General features: G+C 39.0%; 1 protein-coding gene across 3 annotated transcripts in view; it reads left to right on the top strand.

The window, feature by feature from the left end:
• FGD4 (FYVE, RhoGEF and PH domain containing 4) overlaps window positions 1-22,608 on the top strand; it is a 198,789-nt gene that overhangs the window by 56,011 nt on the left and 120,170 nt on the right. Inside the window, exon 1 of one of the 3 annotated variants that reach the window (XM_087855768.1) lies at window positions 507-12,030. The exons of the other annotated variants lie outside the window; for them this stretch is intronic. Coding sequence (XP_087711894.1) covers window positions 12,021-12,030 — 10 coding nt within the window. The 5' untranslated portion in view covers window positions 507-12,020. Of the gene's footprint in view, window positions 1-506; window positions 12,031-22,608 lie in introns of those variants that run through there. 3 annotated transcript variants of the gene reach the window in all.

Consider the following 22,608-nt stretch of genomic DNA (forward strand, 5'->3'; position numbering starts at 1 on the left):
GCAGAAGGACAGCAGCTGTGTCAGCATTAGAGAAAGCAGAGTTGAGAAATTCTTACTGGTGTTACCAACGTTTAAAAAAAAAAAAAGTCTTCGCCTGTTGCCATAACAACGGGCTTCAGAAGCCCTGCTATCTTAACCCTGTGCCTGGAGGATTCCCTGGCTGTCACCACAGACTGCTTGGTATCTGTGTGTCCCCTGCCTCTCTTCTGAATTCCCGTGGTGAATGCATCTGATACGCAGGGCCTTTCCTCAGGTTTGTCTGTGCTCTTGGTGTGCCTCCCTGGGCACCAAGAGACGTCCGCTAATGCTGAGATTCCCATCCCCAGCCGGGCCTCTGTCATGCCTTGTGTAGCTGCTCATTGCTTTCTACCGAAAATGGAAACTTTCAAGTTTTTGTCACTCTTAGTGACTTGGACTCTAACACAGACTCCATGAAAAGTCTTCTGAGACCTAGAAGGTATATTCCTTTTGCTCAAATGATTGTTGAATTGATCCTGGGTACAATAAGTTAAATTTTTAGAGGGAACAGAAGTTTACCGCACATTGCAGTTCTTCACAATTAAGGAGCCTAGTGTGACTAGAGAGAAGCGAAGCTTCTGGTACCACTGATACCACTAAAAGCAACCTGTCCGGGTTATTTATGGCCGTGTAATAAACCACCCCAAAACCTGATAGTCTAAAACAGCAACTTATCTCCTGATTCAGTGATTCGACCAGGAGGTTCTGTTCTATGTGGTGTCAGTTGGATGCTGGGATGGCTGTGGTCCTCTGAGGCTTGCTTGGGAGCTGGGACTCAGTGGCTGCTTAGGTACCGTTGTGGTGTCTGGGTTCCAAAATGAAGAGGTAGATGTTGCCCAGCCAGTAAAGGGCTAGGCCCAGAACTGGCACTGCATCATTCCTGCCATATTCAAAGGGTTTAGGCAGTAATAGGCCTGGCCCAGCGTCCCTGTGGGAAGGGACTATACAAGGACGTGAATACCCACAAGTGTGGTTCATTGGAGGTGATCACCAGAATGACCACTTAGCACAGTGTGCTCGCTGGCCGCTCACACATGCAGACTGCACTCGCCCACACACAAGAGCCCCACAAGCCTCACTCCGTTGCTATGTTAGCTTGAGTCCAGGAGCTCGTTTAATCAGGTCCAGGTGCAGATGAGGCCCTTTGGGTATGGCTAATCTCAAACCAAATACCTGTGAACTAAAGGCACAAATTATTTGCTGTCCTCCCCCCACCCAACATACAATGGCAAGGCAGGGACAGGAAAATTGCAATAGACAGCCTCCTTCAAAAAGGTATCAGAGGCTGTGGAGAAGTCACAACACTGATATACTGCTGGTGGGAATGTAAAACGGTGCCATCACTTTGGAAACAGTTCCATAAAAGGTTAAACATAGAGTTACCATTTGACCTGGCAATACCTTTCTTAAGTGTATACGTAAGACAAAGGAAAAAATATGCCCACCCAAAACTTGTACATGAATACAACATAGCAACATTACAATAGCCAAAAGGTGGAACCAACTCAAGTATCTATCAACTGATAAATAGAAACATAAAATCTAGTATATCTGTGCAGTGGAATGAAGTACTAATATATACCGCAACATGGATAAGCCTTGAAAATATGCTAGGCACAAGAAGCTAGTCACAGAGAGCACATATTGTATGACTCTGTTTGTATGAAATGTCCTTAATAGGTAAATCTACAAAGTAGTTTAGCAGCTTCTTAGTGGCATAGGAGTATGGGGATGATAACTAAGGGTATAGGTTTGTTTTTGAGGTGATGGAAATGTTTTAAAGCTATCTGATTGTATCTGTGAATATACTGAAAACCTCTGAGTTGCAAACCGGGTAAATTGTATGGTATGTGACTTATAGCACAATAGAACTCATTTTTTTAAAAAATGTAAGGGAGAAGTAGGAGACACCTAGTAATCCCTGGTCCACAACAGTCTAAAATCCAGCTAGGTAAATGTCAATAGTTACTTGTTCAGGGACTAGTTTTTTTGCTTTTGTTTTTTGGGTTTTTTTAGGGGGGTGGGGAGGAGCAGAGGGAGAGAGAGAATCCCAAGCAGGCTCCACACCCAGCACAATGCCTGATGCAGGGTTCAGTCTCACAACCCCAAGATTATTTACCTGAGCTGAAATCAAGAGTCGGATGCTCAACTGACTGAGCCACCCAAACTCCCTGGGACTAGTTTATAATCTGGGTGGGTCTTCGTGGCTCTTGTCTCTACTCTCTAGCCTCTTACTTGTGTCCTCTGAATCTTACTTTTCCATAAGAAATGACTTATGTTTGTAGCCTCTTCCTGTCTGAATAAGGGCCCTAGTATTTTTCTTTTTGAACTTTGTTTTTTTAGTTCAGATTGATGGTCTTTCCATTGATATGTTTTTAGAGTTTTTATGAGTATTCCCATGGATTTCTTTAGGGTTCACAACATTGGATTAAAACCATTCCCACAAATCTCTTTGAGACAGGGCTCTACCTTGAACTGCCTTTAAGTCAGGGCATTATGTGAAAATACCATTAAGATTCTTACGAGCTCAGGGCACCTGCGTGGCTCAGTTGGTTTAAGTGCCTGCCTTTGGTTCAGTTCATTATCTGGGGGTCCTGGGTGCTGCTCAGAGGGGAGTCTGCTTTTCTCTCTCTCTGCCCCTCCCCCTCTCCCCCATTTGTACGCATTCTCTCTCTCTCTCAAATAAATAAATACAATCTTTAAAAAAAATTCTTAAAAACTCTTCTGTCTAGTGGAGATGGTTCTTAAGATACACTTAAAATCCTGCAAAGCCTTTGGTCTAGCACTGTGATTTGCAGTATGGTCTCTGTACCAGCAGCGCTAGCGTCACCTGGGAACTCAGGTCAGACCCCATACAGACCTGCTGAATCAAACTGAATCAAACAGATGAAGCAGTCTGGGTTTTAACACCATCCCCCTCAACCCCAGCTGAGTTTGGTGCACACGGAGTTTTAGAACTACTGGTCTAACATAGTCTGTGAGGAACCAACCACCTAAAATCTTTGAGGGCTCAACAAAGGTTTTGAGGCCACATTTTACTGCCACTACAGGATGTGATATTTGCCTTGAGCCATGTCTTACTTTGAGCTTGCTTTTTGCTAAGATGCTGAAATGAGGAATGGCTTTATTTTTGAAGCCAACAAGTCCGGCTCCTTTTTATTTCCTCTAAATTCTACTCGAAAAGGAACCAAACTGTCCCCTTTTTTAGTTCATTTCACTACTCCCATATTGTATCATAGGTGGCTAACACGAACCATTTGGTACTTTCAGCCTTCTTCCTGAAATTATCCTTAGATCCGTGAGTTCATTAGGTGCCCTTTCCATTTCCATGTTACTGCACGCTTTGGGTTTGCCAAGTATTCTGCCTGCACGTGATGTAGGTTCCCTTTCTTCAGCCACCGGTCACATTTCTTTACTTTTTCAGATTTTTATTAACTGTCTCCTCGAGATTCTTATAACTTCTGCCCACCACCCGGACCCAAAGCCTGTATATATTTTAGGTTTTTGTTCCAGCCCCTCTTCTGGTTCCAAATGCCTTTGTTTTGGTTGTCTATTGCTACCTAACAAATCATCCCCAAATTTAGTGGCTTAAGACAACAACTATTTTCTGTGCGCCTGGGTGGTTCAGTCGGTTAAGCGTCTGGTTTTGGCTCAGGTCATGATCCCAGGGTCCTGGCATCAAGCCCCACATCTGGCTCTCTGCTCAGCAGGGAGCCTGCTTCCCCCTCTCTCTCTGCCTGCTTATGATCTCTCTGTCAAATAAATAAATCTTAACAAACAATTTTCTTGCTCACAACTTTGGGATCTGGCCAGGGTTTGGTAAGGATGGCTCATTTCTGGTGTGTGTGCTGTCTGCTGGGATGGCTTGATTAGGGCTGTAAGATTTCTTTCCAGGTAGCTCACTTGCAGGTCTGGCAGCTTGGGGCTGTCCACTGTGATTTTAGCTGGAGAGCTGGAGTCATCAGCTGGGCCTTGTAGGCCTTTCTCATGCGTGTAGCTATTTGGATGTTTTCATAACATGGCAGCTGGACTCCAAAAAGGAAACAAATTGCCAGGCTTCTTAAAGATTTAGCTCAGAACTGGTGCAATGTCATTTCTGCTGTTTTCTGTTGGATAGTCATTCAAGGAGGAGGAGAAATAGACCCCACCCCTTGGTGTGGGAATAGTGGCAAAGAATTTGTGGCTGTCATTAACCCACTGTAATCTGTTAGAGATATTTTTGGGTTTTGTTTTTGGGGTTTTGGTTTTGGTTTTGGTTTTTGTAGTACTGAAAAGGCACTTGGCATAAGTTATAAGTTGATGACTAGTAACTGTTTATTAGTTGGAGAAAGGTTCAAGCTCTGGAAGGAGGTTAAAAGAAACATTTACATATAAAGAGCCTCTCAGTATCTGTTGTAGAAATTTTAAATGTTGCATTTCACTGGTAAACAAAAGTCACTTTTTTTTGGTAGAATTAAATTTAAATTCCTCATTAACAGAATATAGTCTTAAGCACCTTTGTTGTCCACATTTGAATGTGACAGGGATGTCTGAATGCATTCATGATTTTAATCATTTAATGATTTTAATGGTCTGAAAACGGAACTGGTTATTTTTAGTAAAGATTGCCTTATATATTACCAAAGGTAGAGAAATAACCCCCTTCTACAGACTTTCCTTCTTATAATGGGGACTAAATGCTGTTCGGGAATTGGGAACAATGAAAGGCAGATTCTGGGTGCATTGTAGAAATGATTGTGGTAAAGGCAGAAGTGACTAATGGCATGAAAGAGTCCCAAGATTTTCTACCATTTGGAACTTTTGTGCGCAGCTGTTTCGATTGGTAAGAGGACAAAACAGCTGGCAGAAGAGGCCTCTGATTTTGTTTATTCACCCGAATCATGTATTAGGTTTGCTCATATAGGCTAGTAAATGGCCTCCCGAATTTGTCAAGCAATTATGTTAGTAGATTTTTCTCTATGCAAACTGGACCTCTATTTTAAAAAAATAATAAAACAGTGCTTTATTACAATAGTGATTCGAGAGTTTAAATACAGCTTGTAGCTTTAAAATTGAAAGAATCTGGTGTTAGATCTTTGACCTTTAGTTCCTATTTTTAGCTTGGAATCGAACATTTGAATGCTTTTGGTTTTGGTTATACGTTATCGTGATAGTACTGCTGTTGTTAAACATAAAATAACTTGAATATTTTTTTCTTTAATTTGAGCATTTGTAAAAATGTTTGGGGCAGCACTAGTTTCCCTTACTTTCCCTTACTAGTTTTTACTCTCCTACATCTAAGTAGTTGTCAAGCTGACTAATAATGCACTTCCTCTTTTTCCCCCCCCCTCTCCTTGGTTCTTCTGTTTGTTTTTTTCTTCTTTGTTCTCCTCACACCTTGTCCAGTCTGATGCAGTAACCCATTCTGGAGTGAGATTATGGATAGTGTGGACAAGATGACCATGATACATGTATTTGAGTCTGTAGAAGAATCCTTCTAGCTGTCCAACTTCCCTGGCATGATAATCACGACCAACAGTTTAGAAAATGATGCCCAAGCTCTTGGTTTTCAGAATTGTCTTCCTCTGTTTCTCCACCAGTGATAATTCCATTTGCTTTGGGATATCCTAGGTACTCATCAGCCCATCAAGCAATTATTGTGTGTGAACTGATAGAGCATTCTAGGAGACACAGAGGTAGGCAGGAAATAGTCACTGTTGTTTCTTAGTCTCCAGTCTTCAGATTCTTCTTTCTCAGTCAGCTTTGAAACCTGGGCATGGTTTTTTGCTTGCAGAATGTTGATGGTCTCTGAATCATCTTGGTGCTCTCCTACCTTCACAGCTGTACTTCACGGTTATACTCATCGTGAATAGGACCTTACTTATTTCAGGGTTTGTGCAACATACTGTGTTCTCACTATTTTGAACTCCAGTTATTAAGAATGTATTCTTGTGTATATTTTTAAGTTGTTCATTTCCCTTGGGTAGGTACATAACTTCCTAATTGCCTTACAGGTATTTTCACAGAATTCTCATTTCTGGGCTAAATAATTTTAATCTCTTCAAAATTTTCTTCTATCTCACTTTTCCCTGCAGCTTTCATAGATTGTCCAAATAGTTACATACATTTACTATCCAACAGAATTTTTTCCACTTGACCCGCCCTCTGTAGATATCTAAGCAGCAGCATTCAAAAAGCATTACTTTCTATCACTTTTCAAAAATAAAATTAATGAAATACTATAGGACTTGGAACGGACCTTTGCAAATATGTAATTTAGAGCCCCCGTCTTGCACTGTTATTTCACGTGTAACGCACATCTTTGATACATAGAAAAAAATAAAATCAAAAAAGGGAAGAAGTGCTACCTATAATGGGAAGGTATGTACTCCATCCTTTAAACTTCCAATGTGTTCTGTGTGCTGTTTTAATTGCAGAATTAACTGTAGTGCCCTTTTATTTCTTTGTAAATGTTGGGAAGCCAGTCTTTCAGCAAAATCTGCTTGTTTGCCCCAAATGAATATACTTGTGTTTGTGTGATTCTTTATTTTTAACTTTAGTTAGCCCAGATCACTTTGACTTCCAAAACCTGTTTAGACTATTGCTTTTTATTTTGGTGGCATTTATAAGCTATTTCTAGGTCATTGGGCTGCTCTTAAAAGATATACTCATGAAAACTACAAAGTGCTGATGAAAGAAATAAAAATCTAAATAAATGGAGAGAGATACTGTGTACTCTCAATACAGTGACGATGACCGTTCTCCCAAATTGATGTATGGGTTTCACAACGTTCCTGTTAAAATTCTAGCCAGATTTTTTGTAGGTATAGATAAGATTATTCTAAAATTTATGTGGAAAGGCAAAGTAACCAAAACAGCTAAAAAAACATTTTTGAAAAAGAAGCATAATGTTGGGAAAATCACTCTAATTTTAAGACATGATATAGCTATGGCAACCAAGGCGATGGTACTGCCAGAGGGACAGACAAATAGGCCAGTGCCACAGAACTGAGAACCCAGAATTAGCCCCGCGCAAGTGGAGCCAACCGATTCTTGACAAAGGAGCAAATACAGCAAATCTTTTTAACAAATGGTGTTAGAGCAGTTGGATATCTATGTACCCCCCCCAAATGAACTTCCACCTAAACCTTAGAGTATACACAAATTAACTCAAAATAGGTCATCAATTTAAATGTAAAAGATAAAACTGTAAAACTTTTTAAAGAAAAGCTAGGAGAAAATCTTCTAGACCTAGAGCTTACCAAAAAGTTCTTAGCCATGACACCAAAAGCACGAAAATCATAAAAGAAAAAAAAAAATGATAAATGGGACTTCATCAAAGTTTAAATCTTTTGGCTGTGTGACTGTTAAAAGGGCAAAAAGACAAGCTGTAGACTGGAAAAAAAATTGAAAACCCTATATTTGACAAAGAACTCTATTTAGAATATATAAAGAACTCTCAAAACTGAATGGAAAAAAAAAAAGTGAGAGAGGGAGAGAAAGAGTTAAAGAGAGAAAGAAAGAAAGACCCTAACAACCTAATTAGAAAGTGGGCAAACACCATGAAGGCATACAGGTAACAATGGCAGTAAGCACGTGTGGACACTCACCATACAATCTGGCAGTCATACTTCCGAGCATTCATTCCAGAGAAATGAAAACTTAGATCCACACTAAGCCTGTACAGAATGCTCATAGCAGTTTTATTTGTAGTTGTCAAACACTGTTAACAATTTGATGTTCGTTAACATGTGAATGGCTGAACTCACGGTGGTACCACCACCATGAAATTCTACTCAGCAACAGAAAAGGAACAGACTGTTGATACATGCAAGCACTTGAAAGGGACTCGAGAGCATTACACTGAGTGGAAAAAGCCAATCTCAGAGTCACAGTCACATACTGTGTGATTCCACTTACACAGTGTTCTGTAAATGACAACATCATAGAAACAGAACAGAGTAATGGCTGCCAGGGGTTAGGAAGAAGAGAAAGGTGTTGATGACTAGAAATGGGTAGCATGAGGGAGCTCTTAGTGATGCTGGAATCCTTCAGTATCGTGATTGTGATTGTGCTTACACAGGTCTATACAAGTGATAAAGTGGCACAGAACTAAACACACACATTATGCCAGTGTCAGTTTCCTGGTTTTGAGATTGTACTATGGTTATATAATATGATGTAATCATTAGGGGAAACTGGACCTCTCTGTACTATTTTTGCAATTTCCTGTGAGTCTATAATTAATTCAAAATAAAAATTTAAAAAGACACCCAGACCTGAGAGCTATGCTGTTCATTACCCGCTGGTTGTTTTTAAATTTTAAATTAATTAAAATAAAATTAATTTTAGCTCCCTGGTCGCACAAGCCATGTTTCAAGTGCTCATGTGACTACCTTAATATTACACAAATACAGAACATTTCCATCACTGCAGAAATTCAGTTGACGGTGCGGATTGCCATATACATGGGTACCAACACATTTCTTAGTGAACTCTTTTAAATTTATAAATCAAAAGATAATGGTCTGTGCCAATAAAATTTAAATAGTAGAAATGGATTTAACAGGACACTTTTTGAAAGCATCGTACTTTTTGAGGCTATATCCCATATTTTAATAAGAAAAGGAAATGAAACTTTGCTTCATATTTGAAATAGGAATAAAGTGTTTTCCTTATCTGCCAAAGCAGTTGTAGTTTCTTTCCATAATCACAATGGAAATGGGCAAAATAGAGGAGAGGAACAAGTTAGGAGAAAGAGATCAGCAAAAGTATTTTAAATATCCCATACTTCTTGTTATTTTTTTGTTTCTTCATGACTAGCCTACCAATAGTAGCTTACTATTGCAGAGGAAGCGTGGTTTAGCAACCAGACCTTAGACCAGAATTATATTTCTGGCTCAAAGTGGCCTTGAGAAACTGACAAATGTACTCTTCTCATTCTCATAACCAATGAGCAAACTAAGCTAAAACTACTATTGTTTGGGTGGACTAAGGGGTGAGTTATACAAAAGGAGGATTATTTGTCAAACTGTTGGTTTACAAGTAGATTAAATACAAAGTTTTGAGGAATTTGGTTATGAAAAGATCACATGGAGTAGAAAGCAGAAGTTTACCAGGTATAAACCGTTTCAGGTTTTGAGTTTGGGGTTAAATACAAGAAAACTCAGAGTGAAAGTATCCAAGGTTAATAACTTTGAGAAAGCTTTGGGAGACTAAGCAGACATTTTGGATTTTAGAGACCAGGTTTTGAAGTTCAACAGTGTAGGCTTTGAGTCACAGCCCTGCCACTTCGTCTCTGAGAAAGCTGCCTCACGTGAGTTCTCACTTTCACTGTCTGTAAAACGGGGCTATAATGACCTTTGTTTGTCAGGGTTGTCATGAGAAGGACACGTAAGTATACAGCTGTAGTTAATTTTATCAAGACATGGAACAGAATGATGGCGTTAGGAACAGATAAATAGCTTTGTTGTTTTCCTTTTCTAAAGATTTATTTTTAGATAAATATTTAGGTAATGTTTTCAGAGGTAGGGTACTAATTTTAGCTTTGTAACAGATTGGTTAATATGGTTTCTTTTTTTTTTTTTTAAACATTTTTTTTTAAAGATTTTATTTATTTATTTGACAGAGATAGAGACAGCCAGCGAGAGAGGGAACACAAGCAGGGGGAGTGGGAGAGGAAGAAGCAGGCTCCTAGCGGAGAAGTCTGATGTGGGGCTCGATCCCATAACGCCGGGATCACACCCTGAGCCAAAGGCAGACGCTCAACAACTGTGCCACCCAGGGGCCCCTGGTTAATACGGTTTCTAAAGCCATTCTCAAATGTAATTCATGTATATAGTATGACTAAACTAATCAAATCACTTGATTTGAAGCCAAGGCAGAAATATCTGTTCTTATAAAATCTAGTAGACCAAAATATAAGCAGCAAACTTGGAGAAAAAAAAAAAAAAAGCCCACACATTTACGAGAGAAATGTTATTTCAGTGTAGTTTTTGCAACCTGTTTCTACAACTTTGGCCACATGGCGTCTTAATGAACAGTGATGAAGAGGCTTAGTTATTTATAAAGACATATAAAAATCTACAATATACAGGGTCAAATTATCAGGAAATATTTTATATGAATTTTCTTTTTCCTTGCTTACCACACTGCTAAAACAGTGAAAAAGAGGTCAAGAACTGAAGCCCACGTACTCATTAGGATCCTTCTGGCCCTGGGACACAGTCGCGGAGGAGGACAGTTGCAGTTTTAGCCAATAGTTTACTGGCATGTGGTCAGTGTGAAGGGAACCAAAAATGCTGACATCCTCATTTGACTTCATCACTGAAGCCTGAGTACATGCACCAGCACTTCCTGTATAAAACGTACCCGGACACTGCAGAGGACACGCCAGCCCGTGGCTGATCTGGGTGGGGATGGTGGCTTGGGTTGGTGAAGCCCTCAGCTAGTTGGTATCCACACTACCAGAACATGTCTTGTCTCTTTTACTATACCTTTCACTTCATAGAGCTCAACTTTCAGAGCTGGTAATAACATTCATCGATAGCAAGAGATTGTTGCATGGGGGTTACTAGCTCTTAAAAATCACCACTCCTTGAAAGGATTCTAGTGGATAACAACATGTGTAAGAACTAATTTAGAAATATAATGCTATGGAAATTATACTGGAAAAAATCTGTCAGAAGATCTGGAGGGGCACTTGGGTGGCTCAGTAGGTTGGGTGTCTGCCTTCGGCGTGGGTCCTGATCCCAGGGTCCTGGGATCAAGCCCTGGGGTCAAGCACCGCATTGGGCTCTCTGCTTAGCGGAGAGCCTGCTTCTCACTCTGCACCTCCCACCCCATGCTCACTCTCTCTCTCTCTCTCTGTCTCCGCCCCCCCCCCCCGCAATAAATAAAATTAAAAAAAAAAAAAGATCTGGAATGTATATACCTTGTCTTCCTAATATATCAGTATGGCTATATCTACCTTGACACCCATGGCCTCAGTTTTCTCACCCATACAATGGGAGGATTTCTAAATTTCTAGGACTTCATGATTTTAGTGAGTTTCTCCAGGTAGTTTCCTTCATACTTCCACTTGTTGGTTCATAAGCTACGTTAAATGCTTTTTCTGTCCATCAAAATTTCCTCACGTATTGTCAAATTCTTTAAGGTAATACACTATTTGCAATTTGTCGTTCTTTCAGAGACCTAGTAATTTGAAGAAGTGACATAGCAAAAGTGAACTGAGTCTCAGTATTAGAGTTTGATTCTGACAATATCTAAATATCACATAAAAGGGAAATTAGCATTTGGATTATTATGTATATGCTGAATCCACATGATAATAAACCATGAAGTGTTTTGAGAAGTCTATGATTTATTAGCCAAAGCATTGGCTTCAATCAGTAATAGTCTCTGATACACATGGCAAGGATGAGAAATTTGCTCATTGGTACCTCTCCTCCTTTAAAATCCTGATGTTTTTATGAAGTTATTTGGCATTGTTAGGTAACCTAGGAAGGAAGTAAAGGCCCTTTTGCTCAGGAAACGGAGAGCATAAACACTGTTTTCACTGTGTTTCGCTGTTCAACATTTCTTATGACTTTCTGATGAACGTGAAAAAAATCCTAAGACCCTTTAAAACCTATTCTTAAAGGATTGTTTGTTATAAATCTAAACGCTGTAGCCCAGTAAAATCACATGCCATTGGCCTCATCCTTCCCATTCCACCCCGGTACCACAGAACTATCTCACTGCATTTTGAAATACCTTCATGGAATTTTGAAATGCTATACTTGCGTAGATCTTTGAGGCTGCATCAGTGCTAGAAGAGTTATGAAACCTAGCTCTGCACTTCCCATTAGTTAGTTCTTCACCATGTCAGACAGAAGATGTGTGCACGTCTGGTGTCTAAATACAGACCTGTAGGTTTTACCCATAAATCACAGATCCAAATAATTCTTCCACAAGCAGGAATTAAGTATGATTAATCAGAAGAGTAAAAGGCACTGCTGGATGTTGTTGGAAAAAAATCCTTTATGGGGGGCTGTGAGTATTGTTGTTTTTGCAATTTCTATTTCTGAGATATCTCAGGTTAAAAGCGTTTGAAACTTTTGAATATACAAAGTGTATGAGTAGATGACGTAACTGGGATTTGTCTTTTTGATTACTACTTAATGACAAGTAATGTCTGTCACTATTGAAATTATCATGGCTCTTGTTTAGAATGGTTTCATGGTGTGGTTTTAGCATGAAGTACTTTTTCTGTTTTTCGTGGTCCCTGTATGATACCTTGAGGTAATGGCCTTTCTCCCTGGGATTCGTAGCATAGCAGTGTTCCCTGAGAGTGGTGAATGTGAGCTATGCTTTGAGTGAAACTCTTGTCCCTTCTCTGAGACTTTTTATTATAACCTCTTGCCATCTATTTCTAATATCCATTTCTTTCTTCCTTCTGTTTCTAATACATAAAATCTATACCTTAGTCAATTTCTTAGAACTTATTTGTGTACTTAATATTCTCTTAGTCATCAGTTATTCGGGGACAAAATTCCCTCGACTTCTAAAACATTAGCAAGGTACATAGGTCATGTGCAAGTTTAAGGATTTCTTGAAGTTACATCCTAGAATCTGAATTCTAGTTGACTAGATCCTCTATCGTTGTGGCTGAATAATGTTCTCGAGGTCTTTTGAATTTTAACTGAAAAGCCACTGAATGTCTTTATTCAGAAAAACAATTTTAAACAGATTATTCTTGGTTAGTAAGAAAGAAAATAAAGATCAGGGTGTAACGAACATTTTGATGTGTATTTCCTCTTTGTTCTGTGAAGCTGAGGTCCTATTTATGTTGATTTTTTTAAATCATGCTTCTCCCTTCCTATGTAACATTAAATTATTTCTTGTTACTGAAAATTCTTAATAAAAATTCAATAGCTGATGGTTCTGTTAAAAAGTGGTACTCTAATTTAGCTAACATGTCCTCTATTGTTAGATATTTAAAATTTTTCAAGATTTTGGATTAAAAGTAACTAAGAATACCATCATTTTAAATTAAAAGACTGTCTTGCAAAGTGCAGTAATTGAATTGCACTTTGCAATTGAATTGCACTTGCAAACATTAAATTAGGATTTTAAAAAAGTGTGGGGTGCCATGTTGGTTTAAACTTATGGATCTCACATTTTTTTTAAACTTTTGCTTCTGTGTGGCAGACAGCCTATGTGCTAGCTGTTTTGCAAATGTGGGTGACATTGCTTTCTTTAGAGAGACAAACTGGAGTGGAATCTGTAGAACTTTTGCAAATAAATGGATCATTGAGGAAAACTGAAAGAGGACTTGCCTAACTAAGGTTGATTGTTCTATGCACAACGTCATATGAGTGGAAAACTAGATCCATGGAACAAAATAAATCAGGCATGGCCTATGAAAATATGGCGCCTGGAAAAACACAGGTTCACAAGGCTTTGGCCAAAGTTTTTCTTTGTTTCACTAGGTTAGAAATGGCCTGGGATTCTCCCAGTAATTCAGCCACAGAAGAAAGAAAAAGCTTCTTGTTCTTCATTCCCTTTGTATAGAGCCCCTATGTCACTGACTTGCACCAAGATGGAATACTGACCTTTCATGTGGAATGAATGGAACTGAGTTTAGAGTTACTTTGAATTACTCATAAATTCTTAAATGTATCTTCTTTTTAAAACTTGATAGGCCTTATGATAAATTTTAATAGACCAGAACTAGCTAGGGTAATAGGCATATACAGTCAAAATACGAAATTTTGGAGCCTTACTCTTGAAGGAACTATTTTGGATCAGGAAATTTGATTTCAAGATTTCAGGAGACTAATTTTTTTTTCTTTGCCCTGCCTCCACCTTCCCTTATGAGTTTAGATGACAATGTAAGTTAATATCCTGACTTTTCTTTTTAAATGAGTAAACATTTTACTGAATATGTATGTATTTAGAAATAGTCAATTTTCCTAATATTTATTATAACTTTAAAATGTAGGATCTGATTGCTACTAAATACCACATTTACACACACACACACGTATTTTACATTAAAAAGGAGTCAAAGTGAGAATTATTGTAGGACCTATATGATTTATTCTTTAACAAGTATGAATAGATTAATTTTTAAGACTAAAGGAAGCTCAGAATTGGGCTGAAAACCACAGTAGTACTAATTCTTTTGTTTTTCAGGCACCCTAATCTACCTATGCTTCTCTTCAGAGTGTGTATACAGTGTGCATAGTGTTTGAAGGATCAGCTTTGTAATTGGACCATTTGGACTCCTGTCCAGTTTATGCATTGTTGGCATTTCTCCTGCCCATTTGTTTAATCTTCCCAGCTCATTTGATCCTCTGGCATTAGAGCTGACAGCTGCAATTGCAGAAGGGTTCATAAAGTAGCTGAATAATAAAATGCCATGACCTGGTTCTTCTGTAGTCTTACTGATGACTGAGTTGGCAAGTTAGAAATGCTACAGACTGGTTTGGCAGGTCAGGTGAAACATTATCTTCATAGGAAGAGAGTTTATGTATAAAAAAAGTCTGGTATGGATCCTGAGTGATAGAAGTTCCATCTCCTAAATCCTAGACTTACTGTTTACTGAGTACCTATTAGACGTAGTGCTTGGTGTTATGTGTACATTACTTTCAATCCTCAGAAAAACTTTGTAAGACAGGTGATATGACCCTATTTTTCAAATGGAGAAATCAGGTTTATGAGGTTATGTACTCATATCTACATATTATTACATGGTAAATAGAGGACCGAAATTCATGTCCAGGATCATTCATTTCCGAAGCTTGTGGCCAATCCATTACACACCGTAGCAGTAATTTTGTTCATTGTGAAGCGTGTTTATTTCCATTTTACCTTTGATGGACATTGACCATTATGCTGAATGGTGCTATGAACATTTTGTACGTGTCTTTTGGTGGAATTATTGGGTCATAGGGTATGCATATGTTCAGCTTTAGGAGATGTTAGCCTAAAAGTTTTCCATAGTGGTTGTAGTGTGTGAATATTTTAGTTGTTCCACGTTCTTGCCAATACTTTCTGCTGGTTTTAAAAAATTTTAGCCATATGGCAGGTTCTAATGATACTTTGTGATTTTAATTTACATATCTCTGATGATTAATGATTTTTATGTGCTTATTAGAGACCTTCTTTTGTGAAGTTCCCAATGAAGACTTTTGCCCATTAAAAAAAAATCAGATTGTCTTTTTTTTTTGTCTGAGTTCTTTATTCTGGATACTAGTTCTTTGAACAGTGAGTTACAAATATTTGTTATTCCTGTAATGCTTTCATTTGTATATTTAGTGGTGTCCTTTCACGAATGATGTCCAATTTAGGTTTCATCCTTTAAAGTTAGGTCTCTGTGTTCTTTTTAAAAAACTTTGCCTATCTGAAGTGTTACAGGTGTTTTCATATAGTATTTCTAGAAGCTTATTGTTTATTTATAATTGTTTTACCTTTAGGTCTACAATTCATCTGAAATGGGTTTTTGTAAAAGACAAAAAGGGGGTCAAGATTTTTTGTGTGTGTGCCACATGGACCTCAAGTAGATTTAGCACCATTTACTGAAAAGACCGTCCTTTGCCCACTGTATCTCAGTGTCAGTTTTGTTGTATAGTTTTGAGGGAGACTTCTGATATTTGACATTTCCAGAATCCAAACCATCTCAAATTCTTTTCATGGTTTTCCTTAAATTGTCTCAAGCATAGACCATGTTTTCTGTTCATCTCGTCTCACCTAGTACAGTGCTCTATACACATTGTAGGAAAGAGTAGAGAATTTACCAGTCATGGAAAGGTTTTTATTAATGGAATGGCAGCCATTGGGGTATACGTCACTGCCGGGGAAGGAAAAGGAGGTGGCTTTGCATTGCTGGGTGGGAGCAATGTATGTGTTTTTTTGAGGCAAAGTCTTCCTAGCTGCACTTTTGCCATAAATTTCTTTACACTGACAATTATAGGGGTTTGGATTATAGTTCTCACTGGGTTGAAAACAAGCATCAGAGGAATCATTCACTGAAAACAGTTCTTTAGCTGTACTCACTGGTGGGTTCTACGTGTGTTCAATAAACCTACATGTTCACCATAGTGGGGAACTTTTCCCCCCTCATTTGTTTTGTTTCATTGGTTTTTAAATTGATTTTTAAGTAAGCACTAAGAAAGCATTCCATGAAAGATTTTTGGTTCTGGCCATGATGGAATAATTGGTATTGGAATACTTTTCTGCCATAAAAAACTATAAAACCGGGAAAATATATGCAGCTCTATATGCTTATATTAGAAAAGATGTTTTAGCATCAGTGAAGGTAAATAGAAGGAACAGCATAATAAACATATAAGTAAAAAATATGTAGTGGAGAACAGACAATAGTGAAAACACAACAACATGTTTCCTTGAAGTATCATAAGATCGACAAATCTCTGTTGAGACTGATGAAGAATAAAAAACAGTTCCAGTATCAGGATTCTTACAGATATTAAAAGGATAATAAGTGGTTGCTCTGAGCCACTTAGATGAAGTGGACAAATTTCTTTGAAAGGCAAACTAAGAGGGCACCTGGATGGCTGAGTCAGTTGAGCAGCTGACTTTTGATTTCGACTCAAGTCATGATCTCAAGGTCCTGGGATTGAGCTCTGTGTCGGGCTCAGAGGAGTCTGCTTGAGATTCTCTCTCCCCCCCCCAACTCTTGCACTTTCCATCTCTCTCTCTCTAAAATAAATAGATCTTTAAAATTGGAAATTAGAAAATACTTTTTAAAAAAAAGACAAACAGGAAACAAAACAAATTGTGAAGAAATAGAAATTTGAGTAGTCGTGCAATCTAAAGAAATTCAATGGGCAATTCAAAATTTTCTAACAAAGAATGCCACGATGTTGCTGGACATAGGAACCACTGTGTTAGGCTGTGAGGTCTATGAGGGCAAGGAATAACTTTCACACATCTTTATCATGTGCCTGTGACATAACCTTCTTGATAAATGTTTGTTAAATAGAATTGATTGGATGACATAGTACTAAGTAGAGAAATTTCTTCCCTTGAGAAACTTAACAATTTTTTACCTTTCTTTGGTAAGGAATCTTCGATCTTCTAGTTCATTTCAGAACATGTATACACTCTACTGAAATGAAAGCACTTTAATTTCTTGTGTTTGTGAAACTATATGATTAGAAAGGCCTCAGCATTTCCTTGGTTGAACATATAAATCATATTTGGTATAAGTGTGTGCTGTGTTGCTCCCAGACATGGTACTTTAACCTAAAACCGTAAATCTTGCAGTCTTATGAGTTAAACCAAAAGTAACATTGATCCTCTTCCTAGCAATGGCAATTCAGGGTAGGGAGGGGGGGGAGGAGGGATTGTGGGAGGGCAGCATGTGTGTGTTTCCTGGCATTACAGTTCTATTGAACACTGTGTTGCCCATTAAAAAAAAAAAAAAGCCACAAAACTTTATTTATTTATTTTGGTGGGGGGAGGGATGGATGGAGAGAGAGAATCTGTGTGTGTGTGTTGGGGGGGGGTTAATCTCATGACCCTGAGATCATGACCCAAGCAGAAATCAAGAGTCAGAGGCTTAACCTACTGAGCCACCCAGGTGCCCCTGTGTTGCCCATTTTTAAAGAAAGAATCAAATTGTAGCACCCCCATTGCTGCTTAAAATTCTTGAGTTTCATCTTGCAGGAGGCATTATTCAGCTAACAGTTGAAAATCCCCCAAAGTGAACAGCATTTAGGAGGCTATTAGAAACCTTATTAGAAAGTCAGATAGCGACTCTGCACAATAAATTAGCTTAACCTGCAGAAGAAAATGGTACATCAGCTGAAAATAAGTCTCCTCTGAATTGGATGGCAACTCTTCTTGGGTGGAAAGTTTTGTTTATTTGAAGAAACTTGAAATGACTGTACTGACATTTATTGGACTGTTACAGAAATTATGTTCCTTAGCAGTACCAACCACTACAACATGTTAAATAGCTTAATTACATACCAAAGTCACCTTTTCTTTCTTTCTTTCTTTCTTTTTTTTTAGATTTTATGTATTTGAGGGAGAGAGCTTGCCCATGTGCACAAGGTAGGGAAGGGGAGGGAGAGAGACTCTCCAGCAGACTCTGCACTGAGCACAGAGCCTGACATGGAGCTTGGTCCCACGACCCTGGGATCATAACCTGAACTGAAATCAAGAGTCGGAGACTTAACCGACTGAGCCACACAGGTGCCCCACAGAGTCGCCTTTTAAAACCCATCTACCCTGACATAATTAAGAAAAGACGAAGCAAACTCTTCTTTTGAAATGATTTCATAAAATTTCTTAAAGAGCACAATGTTTAGAAAAATCCCAATCCTGATGCATATAATGCAAAAGTTTTAAAGGAAATGCATCAAAATATTGATCATAATTATATCTACATGATTGCTTTATAGGTGATTTTAATTTTCTTTATTTCTATAATTTCTTAATTTGTAAAAACACGTTACTTTTTAGTCATTAAGTTATTTTTGTTTAGTAGAAATATTTGTAAGAGTTAACTAAAAGAGATTTTCTCAGAGTGAGCATAGCATTTAAAATTGGTTATACATTGGGGGTGGGGGTGACTGGCTGGCTCAGCTGGTAGAGCATGTGACACTTTTTTTTTTTTTTTGAAGATTTTATTTATTTGAGAGAGAGCATGAGTGGGGAGGGGCAGGGGGAGAAGGAGAGGAAGAAGTAGACTACTCGCTGAGCAGGAAGCCTGGCACAGGGCCTGATCCCAGGATCCTGGGATCATGACCTGAGCTGAAAGCAGAAGCTTAACTAACTGAGCCACTCTGGCACCCAGAGTATGTGCCTCTTGATCTCAAGGTCCTGAGTTCAAGCCTCACATTGGGTGTGGAGCCTACTTTAAAAAAAAAAAAAAAGTTGTACTTCCTATTGAAATATGATTACAAACATGTTAACATAGTGCATATCTGAAGTTGCTATAGTTTTTAGTAAAGGTAAAGCAGGATATATAATACATTGTTTTTGTAAAAGTAAAACATTTGTGATATATGCATCTGTATAGATATATGAATGTGTAGAGAAGAGTTTAGGACAAGTACTCCAAGACAGTAATTAGGGGTTATCTCTGAGTCATGGGAGTAAGCTTCTTAATTGCCTTTTGCTTATTTCTCTTATAATTTTTTTTTTGCAACTAGTTCATAAAGTTTTTTTTTTTTAACTCAAGCATGGGAGTTGGCATTTCTTCTAGCTTTTATTTTATTTTATTTTTTAAAGTTTTTATTCATTTGTCAGAGAGAGAGAACACAAGCAGGGAGAGCGGCAGGCAGAAGGAGAAGCAGACTCCCCACTGAGCAAGGTCCCGACGAGGGACTCAGTCCCAGGACCCTGGGATCATGACCTGAGCTGAAGGCAGATGCCTAACCAACTGAGCCACCCAGGCGTCCCTCTTCTAGCTTTAGAAGAGGTAAAAGGCTGGTTCTGCCCTGAACAGAGGCAGCCCTGCTCTCCAGTGACAAGGCAGTCAGGGTGGAGACATATGAAGAGAATATAACTGGAGGCTTATGAACTGACCAGCTACTTTCGACTCACAGATTGGCTGACTCTCCTGTTTCCAAGAGGAAAACCCCATAGTGTGATCACATTGGAATAGGGTTAGGATTTAGATGACTGCCAGGTTTAGGTCGTGAGGTAAAGTCTGCATCATAGAGGGAACATGGAGATCTGGTGTCAAAGTCACCAGTCACTGTCCAGCCACCCTGTAGGAGAGCAAAAAAACTGAAAAGTGCCAAAAGAAAGTTAAAAATTTTTAACTTGATTTACAGTTTTGCTAAGGCAGCCATCTCTTTTGCACTTTTCCCTCAGAAAGCATTTAGAATACTAGTGACCTCTGTAGGATCCCTTATTATCTCCTGGGGTGCCAGCCATCTTCCTTTTGGGCCCTTCTCTCTTGTCCTAGACAAAGTGTGGTATCCTGACGAGTCAAGTTCATTAGTCCTAGACACAGGCTTCCTGACTGCTTGTTCAAGACTAGCGAGCATACCTGCTCGACTTCCTTCAGAAACTTGTCGCCTGTTCCCACTCCCATTCACTCAGATGTGTCAGTGACCTGGCTCCATGGCCACTTCCCACATGGGTTACAGTGGTATAGCCCGCACTTACATTGTCTTCATTTAGTCCCTACCATTTTATTCTTTTCATCTGTTCTTGCAACAAAGACTTAATGAGCACCTACTTTAGGCCAGACATTGGGGATTCCTTAGTAAACAAAACAAAACTCCCTTATTCATGGAGTTTACCTTCTAGGGTAGGAGCCAGAAAATAAAATGAGCGGGAAGAGAACAACATTTAATGTTCGGCAGTGATAAGTGCTATTAAATGACAAAGAGACCAAGGTGTTGGGATAGATAGAAAGTCACAAGAGATGGGGTTGTGAGGAAGCCAAGAGCCACCTGAGGCATATAAGTGCAGACTTGTATGAAGTGTGTTATGGAAGCAAGAGGAAAATTTGTGGAAGTATTCTAGGCAGAGGGAACTGCAAGCAGAGAGGATCTGAAACAGGAATGAGGTTTGGCATCAGACTGTGGTGGGGAAGTATTTAAATTCCTACACAGCTGCTCAGCGGACTAGCTTATGAGGGCTGGTAAGGTCTTTACTTTGACTCACCTCCAGCTATATGCTCAGTAAGATTTCATTTACCTTGTTTTTCTTACACAGAGAGATGAAAAGCTTCTAATCTCTTAATGGGGTCCATGTTTGAACTGATAACTACATATTTTGCCAGTGAATTGCTGTATAATATCTAAACACATTTACTTATGGTGTATTTTATGAATGTTTATTCAGTGAACGTGTATTGACCGTACCTGATTAATTGGGTGTGACTGAGGAGGGATAAGGTAGAGAAGGAGTTGCTGATGAGAGACAAGAAAGGAGTTGCTGGAGAGAGTCCTGGAGAACCAGGAGAGGTGGTGGTGAGGTGGCACAGGAGGAAGGTTAGCACAGTCAGATGCACGCAGAGAAGTGCAGGGATATGGGAACTGAACAGTGACCCGTGGGTTGGGCACCTGGAATGTCCCGGCTCATCTGGATGGGAACGGGGTCAGGTGCGTGTTGGTCAGACAGAGGTGAGCTGAGGAAGTGGAGGCAGTTGACTGTAGAGTTCCCACATTTTGAGAAGTGCGAATGAGAAAGAAAGGAACAAGATTAGACAGCTTGATAAGAAAATGAATGGAGCTCAGAGGGCTTTTGTTTTTTATTTTAAAAGAAACTTCAGTGTGGGTTTTTTTTTTTTCATGACAGGAAGTCATCCTTTGCTATTCTTGGCCCACAGAGTAAACAGTTGTTTGTGTGTGTATGTGTCCTAGCACCACACTTTGAAACATGTTTAATAAAACTTCTTACAGCTGCATAGTTTTCAGGTATTCAAAAAAGAGTTCACCTATGTGATCTTGATCTTCTTGAGAGGACGGTACCAAATATTATGCCTAAGTTTCTTAGATGCAAGTCTCAAAGCTCAGGTCGTAGCTCAGAAGTCCCCCACTAATAAGCATTGGGGCAAGAAGTTTGATCAGTCTAGCCCATCCTGCCCAGAGTTCGGCAGTCTATATTCACAGCATTAACTAACCATGATTTGCCCCCTGCCCCCATTCAACCGGTTATCCTCTGGTTACCTCAGAAAAGAACCCAGGGCATTTAGAAATAATTTACAAGGCAGGTGAAGAAGCTTTCAGAATATGCCATTATGTCCCACGTACCACGCACACCCTTCTCACTCACATGTGCGTCCTTATATACACACCTCCCCCCCCCACACACACTCCTGCCACAAACAGAACAACTCACACACCTTCAAATGTTCACAGTTGAGTATACCTCAGTCCTAGTCTTAAAGGATTCTTGCTCACACAGCCTGGCTACTCTTTTCAATACCTTTCCTCTGCCTGAGGTTTGGACTTAAGGTAGAAAGATAAAGTTAGGTTGAGAGAATTGATTTTATAAGACCAGATGAGAGACCCTACATAAATCTCCAGGTTTCAACAGCAAGTGTGCAGTTGATTATTTTTGCAGGATTTGCTTTCTCTCCTAACAAAGGAAACCCTGTACAACTTAAGCTCAACAGTTTTGTATAAATTTCATCTAAAGTAGTAGTGGTTTGCATGCATTGGTCCTTCAGGATATTCATGTTTTCAGCTATAAGGGTTAATTATTGAACATTGAGTTTTACAAGCACAAAACCTGGGTTGTCATTTTCACTCTGGCCTGGTCTCAGCCTCTTAAAACAAAAGAACGTTCATAATGTTGATATTTAGATAATTTTTATGGAATGACATTTGTGTGAGGTGTCTTTGGCACTTACCTAGTACTATACATCTGTCTCTGTTCTATCTTGTTAGCACCTACCTGCCCCCACCTCTGCAAACTTTGTTTCTTAAACATACGGAAGACTCCTCAAGAGAAAAGAGCCAGTATCTCCTTTTCCTTGTCTATAGAGTTTAGGTTGGAACTTTGCAAATTGTGGAAGCCCAGTGTCTTGTTTACATAACATTCTTTGTTCTTACACTGTTTTCTACTTGTTGCACCCTCTCATAAACATTTAACTTAAATATATTTACTAATGTAATTAATATAATTAATACA

The sequence above is a fragment of the Ursus americanus genome, chromosome 25 (assembly GCF_024610735.1).
Source record: "Ursus americanus isolate L20-20 chromosome 25, mUrsAme1.1.p, whole genome shotgun sequence".
NCBI lineage: Eukaryota > Metazoa > Chordata > Mammalia > Carnivora > Ursidae > Ursus > Ursus americanus.